Source organism: Salvelinus alpinus, chromosome 6, assembly GCF_045679555.1.
Source record: "Salvelinus alpinus chromosome 6, SLU_Salpinus.1, whole genome shotgun sequence".
Lineage (NCBI taxonomy): Eukaryota > Metazoa > Chordata > Actinopteri > Salmoniformes > Salmonidae > Salvelinus > Salvelinus alpinus.
In genome coordinates this window covers 95,002,372-95,022,521 of record NC_092091.1, presented here as the reverse complement: position 1 = coordinate 95,022,521, position 20,150 = coordinate 95,002,372, and the positions used below count along the sequence as shown (strand labels likewise).

General features: G+C 49.6%; 1 protein-coding gene across 1 annotated transcript; it reads right to left on the bottom strand.

Annotated features, from left to right (window-relative positions):
• Positions 1-8,258: 8,258 nt before the first annotated feature.
• Positions 8,259-18,957, bottom strand: LOC139579799 (pneumococcal serine-rich repeat protein-like). The gene is made up of 11 exons (XM_071408617.1): positions 18,953-18,957; positions 18,513-18,837; positions 18,078-18,403; positions 17,516-17,664; positions 15,320-17,430; positions 11,864-13,981; positions 11,657-11,751; positions 11,267-11,516; positions 9,514-9,572; positions 9,164-9,297; positions 8,259-8,853 (listed from the first exon to the last, which is right to left on the bottom strand). Exons 1-11 carry the CDS (start codon positions 18,955-18,957, stop codon positions 8,750-8,752), a joined length of 5,676 nt encoding a protein of 1,891 aa, XP_071264718.1. The 3' UTR covers positions 8,259-8,749.
• Between the last annotated feature and the right edge of the window lie 1,193 nt (positions 18,958-20,150).

Below are 20,150 nucleotides of genomic sequence, written 5' to 3'. Positions count from 1 at the left end.
GAATGGTCTATAGTTCTTTACCTCTAGTGACTGGTCTATAGTTCTATACCTCTAGTGAATGGTCTATAGTTCTATACCTCTAGTGAATGGTCTATAGTTCTATACCTCTAGTGAATGGTCTATAGATCTATACCTCTCGTGAATGGGCTACAGTTCTTTACCTCTAGTGAATGGTCTATAGATCTATACCTCTACTAGTCTGGTCTGAAAGGTAGTAGCCTCGGGCTAGTGTGTCTACTAGTCTGGTCTGAAAGGTAGTAGCCTGTAAGAAATCAACTGACCTGTTCTAGAATCCTCATGTGACAGTAAGAAACCAACTGACCTGTTCTAGAATCCTCATGTGACAGTAAGAAACCAACTGACCTGTTCTAGAATCCTCTTAACAAGACAAAGGGCCCAACTCTACCCAGAAACACACAGGCTATTATAAAGCATCCATTCCCCAGTAACCCAGAGGCACATACTTCCCACAAAACCATCTCGGAACTGTTTACATCCTGTTCAGCCACCTTGTTGGGCAGAACAAAAGATGAACAACATTCCCAAAGTTGTACTCCTCCCTCCCCTCTCCTTCCACCACCCCTCCCTCTCCACTCCTTCCACCGTATCAGGCTGCAGGTAGCTGGAACAGTGTGTGTGTACCTGTATCAGGCTGCAGGTAGATAGACAGAGAGATAAACACATCAAATCTATTTTAACAACACATCATACTGTTGCTCCAGGGTGTGTCTGTGTCTTTGTCTGTCTGTGTGTGTGTGACTCACTGGAGGGGAATTTGCTGACGTTGTTGGAGACTCTGATGAGCATGCGAGCTGCTATCAGATGCTCCCCTCTCTTCACATGGATCTGAAATCAATCAAACAAAACATCAATACAATCAATACATCAACCAATACATCAACCAACCAACCAATACATTAATCAATCAATCAATCAATACATCAATCAATACATCAATCAATACATCAATCAACCAATACATCAACCAATACATCAACCAATACATCAATAAATACATCAACCAATACATCAATCAATACATCAACCAATACATCAACCAATACATCAACCAATACATCAACCAATACATCAATCAATACATCAATCAATACATCAACCAATACATCAACCAATACATCAATCAACCAACCAATACATTAATCAATCAATCAACCAATACATCAATCAATACATCAACCAACCAACCATAACATCAACCAACCAACCAATACATCAACCAACTAATACATAAACCAACCAACCAACACATCAATCAACCAATACATCAACCAACCAACCAATACATCAACCAACCAATACATCAATCAACCAATACATCAACCAGTGGGATAGCAGTAGAGTATGTTGGGTAGTGTAGTGGTATAGCAGTAGAGGATGCTGGGTAATGTAGTGGTATAGCAGTAGAGGATGTTGGGTAGTGTAGTGGTATAGCAGTAGAGGATGTTGGGTAGTGGTATAGCAGTAGAGGATGCTGGGTAAAGGTATAACAGTAGAAGATGCTGGGTAGTGCATTGGTATAGCAGTAGAGGATGCTGGGTAGTGGTATAGCAGTAGAGGATGCTGGGTAGTGGTATAGCAATAGAGGATGCTGGGTTATGTAGTGGTATAGCAGTAGAGCATGCTGGGTAGAGTAGTGGTAGAACAGTAGAGGATTATGGGTAGTGTAGTGGTAAAGCAGTAGAGTATGCTGGGTAGTGTAGTGGTAGAGCAGTAGAGGATGCTGGGAAGTGAAGTGGTATAGCAGTAGAGGATGCTGGGTAGTGGTATAGCGGTAGAGGATGCTGGGTAGTGGTATAGCGGTAGAGGATGCTGGGTAGTGGTATAGGGGTAGAGGATGCTGGGTAGTGTAGTGGTATAGCGTAGAGGATGCTGGGTAGTGTAGTGGTATAGCAGTAGAGGTTGCTGGGTAGTTGAGTGGTATAGCGTAGAGAATGCTGGGTAGTGTAGTGGTATAGCGGTAGAGGATGCTGGGGAGTGTAGTGGTATAGCGTAGAGGATGCTGGGTAGTGTAGTGGTATAGCAGTAGAGGATGCTGGGTAGTTGAGTGGTATAACGGTAGAGGATTCTGGGTAGTGTAGTATTAGAGCAGTAGAGGATGCTGGGTAGTGTGTGGGTATAGCAGTAGAGGATGCTGGGTAGTGTAGTGGTAGAGCAGTAGAGGATGCTGGGTAGTGTAGTTCTACCTTAACCAGGATGTATATGTGGAGGATGCTGGGTAGTGTAGTTCTACCTTAACCAGGATGTATGAGTGGAGGATCATGAGGTTGGTGTTCATCTCAGCAGGGATTCTGATCTTCTGTGTCTGCAGCTCAGTGTACATACTGAACAGCACGTCATGGGCATTACGGTAGTTCCCTGGAACACACATGCACACAAACACGTCCTTTAGGATACTGTGTGTATATGAGTGTGTGTATATATGAGTGTGTGTATATACATTACCAGTCAAAAGTTTGGACACATCTACTCATTCAAGGGTTTTTCTTTATTTTTTACTATTTTCTACATTGTAGAATAATAGTGAAGACATCAAAACTATGAAATAATACATATGGGATCATGTATTTACCAAAAAAGTGTTAAACAATTCAAGAAATTGTAAATATTCTCTAGTGTAGTCTAGGGGTGAGTCTCAATAGTCTCTAGTGTAGTCTAGGGGTGAGTCTCAATATTCTCTAGTGTAGTCTAGGGGTGAGTCTCAATAGTCTCTAGTGTAGTCTAGGGGTGAGTCTCAATATTCTCTAGTGTAGTCTAGGGGTGAGTCTCAATAGTCTCTAGTGTAGTCTAGGGGTGAGTCTCAATAGTCTCTAGTGTAGTCTTAGGGTGAGTCTAAATAGTCTCTAGTGTAGTCTAGGGGTGAGTTGCAATAGTCTCTAGTGTATCCTAGGGATGAGTCTCAATCGTTTTATATAGTCTTGGGGTGAGTCTCAATAATCTCTAGTGTAGTCTAGGCGTGAGTTGCAATAGTCTCTAGTGTAGTCTAGGGGTGAGTCTCAATAGTCTCTAGTTTAGTCTAGGGGTGAGTCTCAATAGTCTCTAGTGTAGTCTAGGGGTGAGTCTCAATAGTCTCTAGTGTAGTCTAGGGGTGAGTCTCAATAGTCTGGTTTAGTCGAGGGGTGAGTCTCAATAGTCTGGTTTAGTCTAGGGGTGAGTCTCAATAGTCTCTAGTGTAGTCTAGGGGTGAGTCTCAATAGTCTGGTTTAGTCTAGGGGTGAGTCTCAATATTCTCTAGTGTAGTCTAGGGGTGAGTCTCAATAGTCTCTAGTGTAGTCTAGGGGTGAGTCTCAATAGTCTCTAGTGTAGTCTAGGGGTGAGTCTCAATAGTCTCTAGTGTAGTCTAGGGGTGAGTCTCAATAGTCTCTAGTGTAGTCTAGGGGTGAGTCTCAATAGTCTCTAGTGTCATCTAGGTGTGAGTTGCAATAGTCTCTAGTGTAGTCTAGGGGTGAGTCTCAATATTCTGTAGTATAGTCTAGGGGTGAGTCTCAATAGTCTCTAGTGTAGTCTAGGGGTGAGTTGCAATAGTCTCTAGTGTCGTCTAGGGGTGAGTCTCAATAGTCTCTAGTGTCGTCTAGGGGTGAGTCTCAATAGTCTCTAGTGTAATCTAGGGGTGAGTCTCAATAGTCTCTAGTGTAGTCTAGGGGTGAGTCTCAATATTCTGTAGTATAGTCTAGGGGTGAGTCTCAATAGTCTCTAGTGTAGTCTAGGGGTGAGTCTCAATATTCTCTAGTATAGTCTAGGGGTGAGTCTCAATAGTCTCTAGTGTAGTCTAGGGGTGAGTCTCAATAGTCTCTAGTGTCGTCTAGGGGTGAGTCTCAATAGTCTCTAGTGTAATCTAGGGGTGAGTCTCAATAGTCTCTAGTGTAGTCTAGGGGTGAGTCTCAATATTCTGTAGTATAGTCTAGGGGTGAGTCTCAATAGTCTCTAGTGTAGTCTAGGGGTGAGTCTCAATAGTCTCTAGTGTCGTCTAGGGGTGAGTCTCAATAGTCTCTAGTGTAATCTAGGGGTGAGTCTCAATAGTCTCTAGTGTAGTCTAGGGGTGAGTCTCAATATTCTGTACTATAGTCTAGGGGTGAGTCTCAATAGTCTCTAGTGTAGTCTAGGGGTGAGTCTCAATATTCTCTAGTATAGTCTAGGGGTGAGTCTCAATAGTCTCTAGTGTAGTCTAGGGGTGAGTCTCAATATTCTCTAGTGTAGTCTAGGGGTGAGTCTCAATAGTCTCTAGTGTTGTCTAGGGGTGAGTTGCAATAGTCTCCAGTGTATCCTAGGGGTGAGTCTCAATCGTTTTATATAGTCTTGGGGTGAGTCTCAATAATCTCTAGTGTAGTCTAGGCGTGAGTTGCAATATTCTCTAGTGTAGTCTAGGGGTGAGTCTCAATAGTCTCTAGTGTAGTCTAGGGGTGAGTCTCAATAGTCTCTAGTGTCATCTAGGGGTGAGTCTCAATAGTCTAGTCTAGGGGTGAGTCTCAATAGTCTCTAGTGTAGTGTAGGGGTGAGTCTCAATAGTCTCTAGTGTAGTGTAGGGGTGAGTCTCAATAGTCTCTAGTGTAGTCTAGGGGTGAGTCTCAATAGTCTCTAGTGTAGTCTAGGGGTGAGTCTCAATAGTCTCTAGTGTAATCTAGGGGTGAGTCTCAATAGTCTCTAGTGTAGTGTAGGGGTGAGTCTCAATAGTCTCTTGTGTATCCTAGGGGTGAGTCTCAATAGTCTCTAGTGTAGCTTTGGGGTGAGTCTCAATAGTCTCTAGTGTAGCCTTGGGGTGAGTCTCAATAGTCTCTAGTGTATTCTAGGGGTGAGTCTCAATAGTCTCTAGTGTAATCTAGGGGTGAGTCTCAATAGTCTCTACTGTAGTGTAGGGGATTCTCAATAGTATGTTTTCTGTCTATTAATGCTGCCACTTGATTTGGGTCAGGTGGAACTGCTAGTGAGCATTTTAATTTGGCAGTCTAGTTCGACAATTGAGATGCACCGCTAGGAGGAAACAAAACTAGACTATTGAGATGTACCCCTAGAAGGATATTAGACCACACTATTGAGATGTACCCCTAGAAGGATATTAGACCAGACTATTGAGATGTACCCTTGGAAGGATATTAGACTAGATTATTGAGATGTACCCCTAGAAGGATATTAGACACACTATTGAGATGTACCCTTGGAAGGATATTAGACTAGATTATTGAGATGTACCCCTAGAAGGATATTAGACACACTATTGAGATGTACCCCTAGAAGGATATTAGACACACTATTGAGATGTACCCCTAGAAGGATATTAGACACACTATTGAGATGTACCCCTAGAAGGATATTAGACACACTATTGAGATGTACCCCTAGAAGGATATTAGACACACTATTGAGATGTACCCCTAGAAGGATATTAGACACACTATTGAGATGTACCCCTAGAAGGATATTAGACACACTATTGAGATGTACCCCTAGAAGGATATTAGACACACTATTGAGATGTACCCCTAGAAGGATATTAGATCACACTATTGAGATGTACACCTAGAAGGATATTAGATCACACTATTGAGATGTACCCCTAGAAGGATATTAGATCACACTATTGAGATGTACCCCTAGAAGGATATTAGATCACACTATTGAGATGTACCCCTAGAAGGATATTAGATCACACTATTGAGACTCACCCCTAGAATGATTTTGAGAGGTCATTACATGCGACCCAAAGTGTCATTATATTCCAACAGTAATGAAAAAAAGGACAAATCTATATTCTACGAGTGTTACATAATATATTAGATTTAATGATAACAAGACAAGTACAAACCAGCCGAGGCTCTACAACAGTTTTAAAACATTGTAGTGGTCCACATTAGTCCCTCAGACACTTTGACACTTCAGTGATCTGCCCAAAATTACACATTTAAATGTAAATATAGTTACAGCAGTTAATAATTAAAGAGGGAACTATGATCAAATAAAACATGTAAATATATAGATATATATTTTTTAAAGTTTTTAAAAAACAAACAAATTGTGCAATAAGGAAAAATGTTTGTAATCTTTCAGTTTTTTTTTCAGTTTTTTTTTTTTACTGATAAATAGTGTGCAAGTTGCATAAAATAAATAAATAAACTAAAAAATAAAAATAAAAATAAAATACATAATTCATTGATGTCTTTGAGAGCCTATATGGTTAAGTGTTAACTAATAGTAATAAATAGTAACATGAAACATAAGGGCCTAGCTTCAATCAAATCAGCTATTAACCAGAGGTAACAGACACCCTCCTAGCTGGTGGGGAGGTGTAACTGAATCAGCTGTTAACCAGAGGTAACAGACACCCTCCTAGCTGGTGGGGAGGTGTAACTGAATCAGCTGTTAACCAGAGGTAACAGACACCCTCCTAGCTGGTGGGGAGGTGTAACTGAATCAGCTGTTAACCAGAGGTAACAGACACCCTCCTAGCTGGTGGGGAGGTGTAACTGAATCAGCTGTTAACCAGAGGTAACAGACACCCTCCTAGCTGGTGGGGAGGTGTAACTGAATCAGCTGTTAACCAGAGGTAACAGACACCCTCCTAGCTGGTGGGGAGGTGTAACTGAATCAGCTGTTAACCAGAGGTAACAGACACCCTCCTAGCTGGTGGGGAGGTGTAACTGAATCAGCTGTTAACCAGAGGTAACAGACACCCTCCTAGCTGGTGGGGAGGTGTAACTGAATCAGCTGTTAACCAGAGGTAACAGACACCCTCCTAGCTGGTGGGGAGGTGTAACTGAATCAGCTGTTAACCAGAGGTAGCAGACACCCTCCTAGCTGGTGGGGAGGTGTAACTGAATCAGCTGTTAACCAGAGGTAGCAGACACCCTCCTAGCTGGTGGGGAGGTGTAACTGAATCAGCTGTTAACCAGAGGTAACAGACACCCTCCTAGCTGGTGGGGAGGTGTAACTGAATCAGCTGTTAACCAGAGGTAACAGACACCCTCCTAGCTGGTGGGGAGGTGTAACTGAATCAGCTGTTAACCAGAGGTAACAGACACCCTCCTAGCTGGTGGGGAGGTGTAACTGAATCAGCTGTTAACCAGAGGTAACAGACACCCTCCTAGCTGGTGGGGAGGTGTAACTGAATCAGCTGTTAACCAGAGGTAACAGACACCCTCCTAGCTGGTGGGGAGGTGTAACTGAATCAGCTGTTAACCAGAGGTAGCAGACACCCTCCTAGCTGGTGGGGAGGTGTAACTGAATCAGCTGTTAACCAGAGGTAACAGACACCCTCCTAGCTGGTGGGGAGGTGTAACTGAATCAGCTGTTAACCAGAGGTAACAGACACCCTCCTAGCTGGTGGGGAGGTGTAACTGAATCAGCTGTTAACCAGAGGTAGCAGACACCCTCCTAGCTGGTGGGGAGGTGTAACTGAATCAGCTGTTAACCAGAGGTAACAGACACCCTCCTAGCTGGTGGGGAGGTGTAACTGAATCAGCTGTTAACCAGAGGTAGCAGACACCCTCCTAGCTGGTGGGGAGGTGTAACTGAATCAGCTGTTAACCAGAGGTAACAGACACCCTCCTAGCTGGTGGGGAGGTGTAACTGAATCAGCTGTTAACCAGAGGTAACAGACACCCTCCTAGCTGGTGGGGAGGTGTAACTGAATCAGCTGTTAACCAGAGGTAGCAGACACCCTCCTAGCTGGTGGGGAGGTGTAACTGAATCAGCTGTTAACCAGAGGTAGCAGACACCCTCCTAGCTGGTGGGGAGGTGTAACTGAATCAGCTGTTAACCAGAGGTAACAGACACCCTCCTAGCTGGTGGGGAGGTGTAACTGAATCAGCTGTTAACCAGAGGTAGCAGACACCCTCCTAGCTGGTGGGGAGGTGTAACTGAATCAGCTGTTAACCAGAGGTAACAGACACCCTCCTAGCTGGTGGGGAGGTGTAACTGAATCAGCTGTTAACCAGAGGTACCAGACACCCTCCTAGCTGGTGGGGAGGTGTAACTGCATTGGAGCTGTCAAATCGGTGAGCAGCTTGTCATTGTCATGAAGCCACACCCCCCTGGTGATAGAAGTTCAGTAGGAGGAAGTGTAGGCCGTATAGAAATAATAACTATCAAATTGAATTTGTGCTTAAAGCAGGTCGTTCATCTTAAAGCTAGAGTCCTTAACTGAAACAATAACAAATTCACACCCCGCCTCTGTTTTTTGGTAATAAAAATGTGACCACTCTCAAATAAAATAGACAGAGCTATGGATGCCAGGACTTGACCATCCATGATATCAGAATTATAGTTTTAATAATGTTTTAAAGCTATACAGTGTTTGTTTTGCATTGTTTAGAAACATTGGAGTAAAAACAAGTTTATATTTTGGGTTTTGATGGGTTACGACAGTTGAGCTAAACTCATGAGGCATTCATATGTTATATTCTTCAAGAATCAATGGGTAGATATAATTCATTTATAAGTCAAAAAATGGGTGTAGCAACTAAGGATTCTAGCTTTAAGGCTGTAACTATGAGAGCTGGGAAACCATTAATTGGTTAAACCAAAGCCACACCAGCTATGCCCCAGGCTATTAGCTAGCCTAGCAGCTAGCAGAGCCACAGCAGCTATGCCCCAGGCTATTAGCTAGCCTAGCAGCTAGCAGAGCCACAGCAGCTATGCCCCAGGCTATTAGCTAGCCTAGCAGCTAACAGAGCCACAGCAGCTATGCCCCAGGCTATTAGCTAGCCTAGCAGAGCCACAGCAGCTATGCCCCAGGCTATTAGCTAGCCAGCAGCTGTACCATTAACAGAGCCAAACTGAGAGGCAAGGCAGCCTGAGAGAAGGCAGTGGGTCGGGGAGCACTTCCTGATGTGGTTGATGACCCTGAAAAAGTGGGAAAAACAGAGATATTGTTCAGTAAATTACAAAAGTGGATTGTCTTTTCATGTTTCTGTTCAAATGTTGACTTTGCTCGTATAGATGTGTATGGTGACAGTGAAACAGGGGTGGACTGGGACCAGAAATTGGCTAACAGATTGGCTCATTTTTCCCCAAATTATTAGCCAGATAATTATAATGTTTCGCCCCAAAAAAACACATTAGACAGGCCCACTGGGCTGAAAATGGACCAGCCCATCTGGGCATTTGCCCGAAATGCCAGATGGCCAGTCCGCACCTGGAGATGAATACTTACCAGCACTGATGCTTCCTGGTAGAATGTTCAGGGAGGTGGAACTGCTGGTGAGAAGTGCCTGTACGCTGCTTGAGCTGGGAACCGAAGTCTGCTTGTCGAACACGAGGATCATGTCGGTAACTACAGATCCACTCCTACTCAGGAGAAGGAGAGAAAATGGACAACCCATCATCATCATCAGCATAGGTCGAAGTTTTTCAAGTTTTAATGTCATATGTGCCCAAGTGCATTGAAATGCCTTTTCTTGCTCTAAACCCAACGATGCAGTAATCAATATCAATGTAGTCGTACAAATAACAGAAGGTAGAACAGAAACCTAGTCAGTCAGTAATGAGAATTCATACACCTACCTGAATGAGTTGACAATGGAACGACGGAAGCCTGGGTTCCTAACATAAACCTTGTTCACCTGCGTTGAAAGATTAACATAAGTTGTCAAAGGTTCAATGAAAACACGGCCCTTGACGGCATTAATAGAAGCTTTGGGTTTAATCTTGACGCTAGGGGTCAGATATATATATATATATATTTTTTTTTAAATAACGTTCCCAAGGTAAACGGACTATTTCTCAGGTCCAGATCGTAGAATATGCAAAATATTGTCTGTGAGTATAACAAAACTGATTCTGCAGGCGAAAACCTGAGGAAATCTAACCCAGAAGTGATTCTTTAAATTTATTTTTATCTGTGTTTCCTTGCCCGTCTTTCTTCCATTTAAAGGGGTATCAACCAGATTCCTTTTCCAATGGCTTCCTCAGGCTGTGACCAGGCTTTAGACATAGTTTCAGGCTTTTATTTTGAAAACTGAGCAAGATTTTTCAAAAGTAGTCAGGTGTCCTTTGATTAGTTCCTGCGCGCGAGAGGGGTAGCTCTCCATTTTCTTTATTTTTTTCCCTCTCTTTTATTGAATAGGTTACGGTCCGGTTGAAATATTATCGATTATGTTTGTTAAAAACAACCTGAGGATTGATTATAAAAAACATTTGACATGTTTCTACGAACATTACGGATACTTTTTGGAATTTTCGTCGAACGGAACGAGGCTTTGGTTTTCTGAACATAAAGCGCAACCCAAATGCCGTTTTTTTGTTATAAAAGTAATATTTATCGAACAAAAATAACATTTATTGTGTAACTGGGAGTCTCGTGAGTGCAAACATTCGAAGATTATCAAAGGTAAGCGATTAATTTTATTGCTTTTCTGACTTTCGTGACCATGCTAATTTGGGGCTAGCTGTTGTAGCATTGATTGATACACTCACAAAAGCTTGGATTGCTTTCGCTGCAAAGCATATTTTCAAAATCTGACACGATAGGTGGATTAACAACAAGCTAAGCTGTGTTATGGTATATGTCACTCATGATTATAAATATTTTTAGTAATATTTTGCGCCCTGCAATTCCTCTGTTGTTTAGGAAAATGATCCCGCTAAAGGGATCCGTAGCGCAGAGAAGTTAATTGTCTTTCATAGTAAACAGACCTCTCAATAGTACCCTTTTTGACTTGGTATGTACGGCTCACTGATGATAGGGTTTTACAGGAGGCATGTACAGGCTCATTGATGATAGGGTTTTACAGGAGGCATGTACAGGCTCCCTGATGATAGGGTTTTACAGGAGGCATGTACAGGCTCACTGATGATAGGGTTTTACAGGAGGCATGTACAGGCTCACTGATGATAGGGTTTTACAGGAGGCATGTACAGGCTCACTGATGATAGGGTTTTACAGGAGGCATATACAGGCTCACTGATGATAGGGTTTTACAGGAGGCATGTACAGGCTCTCTGATGATAGGGTTTTACAGGAGGCATGTACAGGCTCACTGATGATAGGGTTTTACAGGAGGCATGTACAGGCTCACTGATGATAGGGTTTTACAGGAGGCATATACAGGCTCAATGATGATAGGGTTTTACAGGAGGCAAGCACAGGTCTAAAAAGGGCCTAACATAACATCATGGTTTTCCCCAAAATGGTTTGTGATACAAAAGTAAACAGCCTTCCTCCCAATGAAGTTTCTGTGTGAGAATTACCAGAACAATCTGAGCTACCAGAAATATTTCCCAACCTACGCTGGCGTGGAATCGCCTAGATACTTACCTCAGAGGTCACTTTGGCAGCCAGAGTCTTGAACTCTGAAGAGGACGGGTTGGAAAGATCTGAGTTGAACGTCTGGTTGAGACGGAACTGAAGACTCAGGGTTCCTTCACTAGAAGATGGAGGGTCAGGTGATGCGACAGCAGCGGAAGTGGTTGCTGCTGCAGGAGTGGTGGTGGTAACAGCTGCTGCAGGAGTGGTGGTGGTAACAGCTGCTGAAGGAGGGGCGGTGGTGGTGACAGCTGCTGCAGGAGGGGCGGTGGTGGTGGTGACAGCTGCTGCAGGAGGGGCGGTGGTGGTGACAGCTGGTGCAGGAGGGGCGGTGGTGGTAACAGCTGCTGCAGGAGGGGCGGTGGTGGTGACAGCTGCTGCAGGAGGGGCGGTGGTGGTGACAGCTGCTGCAGGAGGGGCGGTGGTGGTAACAGCTGCTGCAGGAGGGGCGGTGGTGGTGACACCTGCTGCCGGAGCTGCGAGGATGACAGCTGTTGCTGGAGCAGGGATGGTGATAGCTGCTGCCGGAGCGGTGGTGGTGACAGCTGCCTGAGTGGCGGTGGTGACAGCTGGTTCTGGAGCTGCAGTGGTGACTGCTGCTAGAGTTGCCTTGGTGACAGCTGCTGCCGGAGGGGTGGTGGTGACAGCTACTGCCGGATCGGCGTTGGTGACAGCTGTTGCCAGAACTGCGGTGGTGACTGCTGCCGGAGCAGCCGTGGTGATTCCTGCTGCCGGAGCTGCGGTGGTGACAGCTACTGCCGGATCGGCGTTGGTGACAGCTGCTGCCGGAGAGGTGGTGTTGACAGCTGTTGCCAGAACTGCGGTGGTGACAGCCGTTGCCGGAGCGGCCGTGGTGACACCTGCTGCTGGAGCTGCAGTGGTAACAGCCGTTGCTGGAGCGGGGATGGTGATAGCTGCTGCCGTAGCTGTGTTGGTGACAGCTGCTGCCGGAGTAGCGGTGGTGGTGACAGCTGTTGTCAGATTGGTGGTGGTGACAGCTGCTGCCGGAGAGGGGGTGGTGACAGCTGCAGGATTGGCAGAGGTAACAGCTGCTGCCGGAGTGGCGGTGGTGGTGAGAGCTGCTGCTAGGTTTGTGGTGGTGACAGCTGCTGTCAGATTGGTGGTGGTGACAGCTGCTGCCGGAGTGGCGGTGGTGGTGACAGCTGCTGCTAGGTTTGTGGTGGTGACAGCTGCTGTCAGATTGGTGGTGGTGACAGCTGCTGCCGGAGAGGGGGTGGTGACAGCTGCAGGATTGGCGGTGGTGACAGCTGCTGCCGGAGGGGCGGTGGTGACAGCTGCTGCCGGAGTGGCGGTGGTGACAGCTGCCTGAGTGGAGTTGGTGACAGCTGCTGTCAGATTGGTGGTGGTGACAGCTGCTGTCGGAGTGGCGGTGGTGATAGCTGCTGCAGGAGTGGTGGTGGTGACAGCTGCTAACGGAGCGGAAGTGGTGACAGCTGCTTCCGGAGTGGCGGTGGTGACAGCTGCCGGAGCTGCTGTGGTGACTGATGTTGCTGGAGCTTCGGTGGTGACAGCTACTGCCGGAGAAGCCGTGCTGACAGCTGCTAACAGAGCGGAAGTGGTGACAGTTGCTGCCGGAGCGGCGGTGATGACAGCTGATGCCTGAGCAGTGGTGGTGACAGCTGCCTGAGTGGCGGTGGTGACAGCTGGTTCTGGAGCTGCAGTGGTGATTGCTGCCGGAGTTGCCTTGGTGACACCTGCTGTCGGAGCTGCGTTGGTGACAGCTACTGCCTGAGCGTTGGTGGTGATAGCTGCCTGAGTGGCGGTGGTGACAGCTGCCTGAGTGGCGGTGGTGACTGATGTTGCTGGAGCTTCGGTGGTGACAGCTACTGCCGGATCGGCGTTGTTGACAGCTACTGCCGGAGTGGAGGAGGTAACAGCTGCTTCCGTAGCAACAGTGCTGACAGCTGCAGGAGTGGTGGTGGTGACAGCTGCCTCCAGAGTGGAGTTGGTGACAGCTGCCTCCAGAGTGGAGGTGGTGACAGCTGCTGCCGGACCGGCAGTGGTGACAGCTGCTGCCGGAATGGAGGTGGTGACAGCTGTCTGAATGGCGGTGGTGACAGCTGCCTGAGTGGCGGTGGTGACAGCTGTTGCTGGAGCAGTGATGGTGATAGCTGCCAGAGTTGTCTTGGTGACAGCTGCCTCCAGAGTGGAGGTGGTGACAGCTGGTCCCGGAACTGTGGTGGTGACTGCTGCCGAAGTTGTCTTGGTGACACCTGCTGCCGGACTTGCGTTAGTGACAGCTGCTTCCTGAGTGGCGGTGGTGACAGCTACTGCCTGATCGTTGGTGGTGACAGCTGGTGCCAGAGCTGCGGTGGTGACTGCTGCCGGAGTTGCCTTGGTGACACCTGCTGCCGGAGCTGCGTTGGTGACAGCTGCTAATGGAGTGGCGGTGCTGACAGCTGCCGGAGTTGCGGTGGTGACTGCTGTTGCCGGAACTGCGGTGGTGACTGCTGCCGGAGTTGCCGTGGCGACACCTGCTGCCGGAGCTGCGTTGGTGACAGCTGCTAAAGGAGTGGCGGTGCTGACAGCTGCAGGAGTGGTGGTGGTGACAGCTGCCTGAGTGGCGGTGGTGACAGCTGCCTGAGTAGCGGTGGTGACTGCTGCCGGAGTTGCCTTGGTGACAGCTGCTGCCGGAGCTGCGTTGGTGACAGCTGCTAAAGGAGTGGCGGTGCTGACAGCTGCAGGAGTGGTGGTGGTGACAGCTGCCTCCAGAGTGGAGGTGGTGACAGCTGCTAATGGAGTGGTGGTGGTGACAGCTGCTAAAGGAGTGGTGGTGGTGACAGCTGCTAAAGGAGTGGTGGTGGTGACAGCTGCTAAAGGAGTGGTGGTGGTGACAGCTGCCTCCAGATTGGAGGTGGTGACAGCTGCCTCCAGAGTGGAGGTGGTGACAGCTGCTAAAGGAGTGGAGGTGGTGACAGCTGCTAAAGGAGTGGAGGTGGTGACAGCTGCTAAAGGAGTGGTGGTGGTGACAGCTGCCTCCAGAGTGGAGGTGGTGACAGCTGCTAAAGGAGTGGTGGTGGTGACAGCTGCCTCCAGAGTGGAGGTGGTGACAGCTGCAGGAGTGGTGGTGGTGACAGCTGCTGCCGGAGCGGCGGTGGTGACAGCTGCTAAAGGAGTGGTGGTGGTGACAGCTGCCTCCAGAGTGGAGGTGGTGACAGCTGCAGGAGTGGTGGTGACAGCTGCTAAAGGAGTGGTGGTGGTGACAGCTGCCTCCAGAGTGGAGGTGGTGACAGCTGCAGGAGTGGTGGTGGTGACAGCTGCTGCCGGAGCGGCGGTGGTGACAGCTGCTAAAGGAGTGGAGGTGGTGACAGCTGCTAAAGGAGTGGAGGTGGTGACAGCTGCAGGAGTGGTGGTGGTGACAGCTGCCTCCAGAGTGGAGGTGGTGACAGCTGCTAAAGGAGTGGAGGTGGTGACAACTGCCTCCAGAGTGGAGGTGGTGACAGCTGCTAAAGGAGTGGAGGTGGTGACAGCTGCTAAAGGAGTGGAGGTGGTGACAGCTGCTGCCGGAGCGGCGGTGGTGACAGCTGCCTCCAGAGTGGAGGTGGTGACAGCTGCAGGAGTGGTGGTGGTGACAGCTGCTGCCGGAGCGGCGGTGGTGACAGCTGCTAAAGGAGTGGTGGTGGTGACAGCTGCCTCCAGAGTGGAGGTGGTGACAGCTGCAGGAGTGGTGGTGGTGACAGCTGCTAAAGGAGTGGTGGTGGTGACAGCTGCTAAAGGAGTGGTGGTGGTGACAGCTGCTAAAGGAGTGGAGGTGGTGACAGCTGCAGGAGTGGTGGTGGTGACAGCTGCTGCCGGAGCGGCGGTGGTGACAGCTGCTAAAGGAGTGGTGGTGGTGACAGCTGCCTCCAGAGTGGAGGTGGTGACAGCTGCAGGAGTGGTGGTGACAGCTGCTAAAGGAGTGGTGGTGGTGACAGCTGCCTCCAGAGTGGAGGTGGTGACAGCTGCAGGAGTGGTGGTGGTGACAGCTGCTGCCGGAGCGGCGGTGGTGACAGCTGCTAAAGGAGTGGAGGTGGTGACAGCTGCTAAAGGAGTGGAGGTGGTGACAGCTGCAGGAGTGGTGGTGGTGACAGCTGCCTCCAGAGTGGAGGTGGTGACAGCTGCTAAAGGAGTGGAGGTGGTGACAACTGCCTCCAGAGTGGAGGTGGTGACAGCTGCTAAAGGAGTGGAGGTGGTGACAGCTGCTAAAGGAGTGGAGGTGGTGACAGCTGCTGCCGGAGCGGCGGTGGTGACAGCTGCCTCCAGAGTGGAGGTGGTGACAGCTGCTAAAGGAGTGGAGGTGGTGACAACTGCCTCCAGAGTGGAGGTGGTGACAGCTGCCTCCAGAGTGGAGGTGGTGACAGCTGCTAAAGGAGTGGAGGGGGTGACAACTGCCTCCAGAGTGGAGGTGGTGACAGCTGCTGCCGGACCGGTGGTAGTGATAGCTGCTGACTGAGTGGAGGTGGTGACAGCTGCTGCAGGAGCGGTGGTGGTGACAGCTGCTGCAGGGGCGGTTGTGGTAACAGCTGCTGCAGGAGCGATGGTGGTGACAGCTGCCTGAGTGGCGGTTGTGACTGCTGCCGGAGTGGCGGTGGTGACAGCTGCTGACTGAGTGGTGGTGGTGACAGCTGCTGACTGAGTGGAGGTGGTGACAGCTGCTGACTGAGTGGAGGTGGTGACAGCTGCTGACTGAGTGGAGGTGGTGACAGCTGTCTGAATGGCGGTGGTGACAGCTGCCTGAGTGGCGGTGGTGACAGCTGTTGCTGGAGCGGTGATGGTGATAGCTGCCAGAGTTGTCTTGGTGACAGCTGCCTCCAGAGTGGAGGTGGTGACAGCTGGTCCCGGAACTGTGGTGGTGACTGCTGCCGAAGTTGTCTTGGTGACACCTGCTGCCGGACTTGCGTTAGTGACAGCTGCTTCCTGAGTGGCGGTGGTGACAGCTACTGCCTGATCGTTGGTGGTGACTGCTGCCGGAGTTGCCTTGGTGACACCTGCTGCCGGAGCTGCGTTGGTGACAGCTGCTAATGGAGTGGCGGTGCTGACAGCTGCCGGAGTTGCGGTGGTGACTGCTGTTGCCGGAACTGCGGTGGTGACTGCTGCCGGATTTGCCGTGGCGACACCTGCTGCCGGAGCTGCGGTGGTGAAATCTGTTGCCGGAATGGAGGTGGTGACAGCTGCCTGAGTGGCGGTGGTGACAGCTGCCTGAGTAGCGGTGGTGACAGCTGCCTGAGTGGTGGTGGTGAAATCTGTTGCCGGAATGGAGGTGGTGACAGCTGCCTGAGTGGCGGTGGTGACAGCTGCCTGAGTAGCGGTGGTGACAGCTCCCGGAGTTGCCTTGGTGACACCTGCTGTCGGAGCTGCGTTGGTGACTGCTGTTGCTGGAGCGGGGATGGTGATAGCTGCCTGAGTGGCGGTGGTGACTGCTGCCGGAGTTGCCTTGGTGACTGCTGCCGGAGTTGCTGTGGTGACTGCTGTTGCTGGAGCTTCAGTGGTGACAGCTGCTAAAGGAGTGGTGGTGATGACAGCTGCTAAAGGAGCGGTGGTGGTGACAGCTGCCTCCAGAGTGGAGGTGGTGACAGCTGCAGGAGTGGTGGTGGTGACAGCTGCTAAAGGAGCGTTGATGGTGACAACTGCCGAAGTGGAGTTGGTGACAGCTGCCTCCAGAGTGGAGGTGGTGACACCTGCTGCCGGAGTTGCCTTGGTGACACCTGCTGTCAGAGTTGCGGTGGTGACTTCTGCCGGAGTTGCCTTGGTGACACCTGCTGCCGGAGCTGCGTTGGTGACAGCTGCTAAAGGAGTGGCGGTGCTGACAGCTGCAGGAGTGGTGGTGGTGACAGCTGCCTCCAGAGTGGAGGTGGTGACAGCTGCTGCCGGAGCGGCGGTGGTGACAGCTGCTAAAGGAGTGGTGGTGACAGCTGCCTCCAGAGTGGAGGTTGTGACAGCTGCTGCCGGAGCGGCGGTGGTGACAGCTGCTAAAGGAGTGGTGGTGGTGACAGCTGCCTCCAGAGTGGAGGTGGTGACAGCTGCTGCCGGAGCGGCGGTGGTGACAGCTGCTAAAGGAGTGGTGGTGACAGCTGCCTCCAGAGTGGAGGTTGTGACAGCTGCTAAAGGAGTGGTGGTGGTGACAGCTGCTAAAGGAGTGGTGGTGGTGACAGCTGCAGGAGTGGTGGTGGTGACAGCTGCCTCCAGAGTGGAGGTGGTGACAGCTGCTAAAGGAGTGGAGGTGGTGACAGCTGCCTCCAGAGTGGAGGTGGTGACAGCTGCCTCCAGAGTGGAGGTGGTGACAGCTGCAGGAGTGGAGGTGGTGACAGCTGCTGCCGGACCGGTGGTAGTGATAGCTGCCAGAGTGGTGGTGGTGACAGCTGCCTGAGTGGCGGTGGTGACAGCTGCTAAAGGAGTGGTGGTGGTGACAGCTACATCCAGAGTGGAGGTGGTGACAGCTGCTGCAGGAGTGGTGGTGGTGACAGCTGCATCCAGAGTGGAGGTGGTGACAGCTTCTACCGGAGCGGCGGTGCTGACAGCTGCTGCCTGAGTGGCGGTGGTGACAGCTGCTGACTGAGTGGAGGTGGTGACAGCTGCTGACTGAGTGGAGGTGGTGACAGCTTCTGACTGAGTGGTGGTGGTGACAGCTGCTGACTGAGTGGTGGTGGTGGTGACAGCTGCCAGAGTGGTGGTGGTGACAGCTGCTAACTGAGTGGCGGTGGTGACAGCTTCTGACTGAGTGGTGGTGGTGACAGCTGCTGACTGAGTGGAGGTGGTGACAGCTGCTGACTGAGTGGAGGTGGTGACAGCTTCTGACTGAGTGGTGGTGGTGACAGCTGCTGACTGAGTGGTGGCGGTGGTGACAGCTGCTGCCGGAGCGGTGGTGGTGACAGCTGCTAACTGAGTGGCGGTGGTGACAGCTTCTGACTGAGTGGTGGTGGTGACACCTGCTGACTGAGTGGAGGTGGTGACAGCTGCTGACTGAGTGGTGGTGGTGACAGCTGCTGACTGAGTGGAGGTGGTGACAGCTTCTGACTGAGGGGTGGCGGTGACAGCTGCTGCCGGAGCGGTGGCGGTGACAGCTGCTGCCGGAGCGGTGGCGGTGACAGCTGCTGCCGGAGCGGCGGTGGTGACAGCTGCTGCCTGAGTGGCGGTGGTGACAGCTGCTGACTGAGTGGAGGTGGTGACAGCTGCTGACTGAGTGGAGGTGGTGACAGCTTCTGACTGAGTGGTGGTGGTGACAGCTGCTGACTGAGTGGAGGTGGTGACAGCTTCTGACTGAGGGGTGGCGGTGACAGCTGCTGACTGAGTGGAGGTCGTGACAGCTTCTGACTGAGGGGTGGCGGTGACAGCTGCTGCCGGAGCGGTGGCGGTGACAGCTGCTGCCGGAGCGGCGGTGGTGACAGCTGCTGCCTGAGTGGCGGTGGTGACAGCTGCTGACTGAGTGGAGGTGGTGACAGCTGCTGACTGAGTGGAGGTGGTGACAGCTGCTGACTGAGTGGCGGTGGTGACTGCTGTTGCAGAATCTGCGGTGGTGACTGCTGCCGGAGTGGTGGAGGTGACCGCTGATGCAGGAGCGGCGGTTGTGGCTGATATTGTCCACACTAGTCCAATTAGAAAACAATTTAGAACAATACAAGAAAATAATAGATTCCACTCCACTATTTACAGTATATATCACCCCTTATACACTGTACAACCCCTAGATCCACTATATACAGCATATATCACCCCTTATACACTGTACAACACCTATATCCACTATATACAGTATCTATCACCCCTTATACAACACCTAGACCCACTATATACAGTATCTATCACCCCTTATACACTGTACAACACCTAGATCCACTATATACAGTATCTATCACCCCTTATACACTGTACAACACCTAGACCCACTATATACAGTATCTATCACCCCTTATACACTGTACAACACCTAGATCCACTATATACAGCATCTATCACCCCTTATACACTGTACAACACCTAGATCCACTATATACAGTATCTATCACCCCTTATACACTGTACAACACCTAGATCCACTATATACAGTATCTATCACCCCTTATACAACACCTAGATCCACTATATACAGTATCTATCACCCCTTATACACTGTACAACACCTAGATCCACTATATACAGCATCTATCACCCCTTATACAACACCTAGACCCACTATATACAGTATCTATCACCCCTTATACACTGTACAACACCTAGATCCACTATATACAGCATCTATCACCCCTTATACAACACCTAGACCCACTATATACAGTATCTATCACCCCTTATACACTGTACAACACCTAGACCCACTATATACAGCATCTATCACCCCTTATACAACACCTAGACCCAATATATACAGTATCTATCACCCCTTATACACTGTACAACACCTAGATCCACTATATACAGCATCTATCACCCCTTATACACTGTACAACCCCTAGATCCACTATATACAGTAACTATCACCCCTTATACACTGTACAACACCTAGATCTACTATATACAGCATCTATCACCCCTTATACAATGTACAACACCTAGATCCACTATATACAGTATCTATCACCCCTTATACAACACCTAGATCCACTATATACAGTATCTATCACCCCTTATACACTGTACAACACCTAGACCCACTATATACAGTATCTATCACCCCTTATACAACACCTAGATCCACTATATACAGTATCTATCACCCCTTATACAACACCTAGATCCACTATATACAGCATCTATCACCCCTTATACAACACCTATATCCACTATATACAGTATCTATCACCCCTTATACACTGTACAACACCTAGATCCACTATATACAGTATCTATCACCCCTTATACAACACCTATATCCACTATATACAGTATCTATCACCCCTTA

Bases quoted from the DNA above. Each gene is read 5' to 3' on its own strand.
- LOC139579799 (XM_071408617.1), bottom strand. The intron at 17,431-17,515 runs GCAGCTGTCACC...CTCTGGAGGCAG, and splicing joins TCACCACCTCCACTCTGGAG to CTGTCACCACCACCACTCCT. The intron at 11,752-11,863 runs GCAACTCTAGCA...TCCCTGCTCCAG, and splicing joins CGGCAGCAGCTGTCACCAAG to CAACAGCTGTCATCCTCGCA.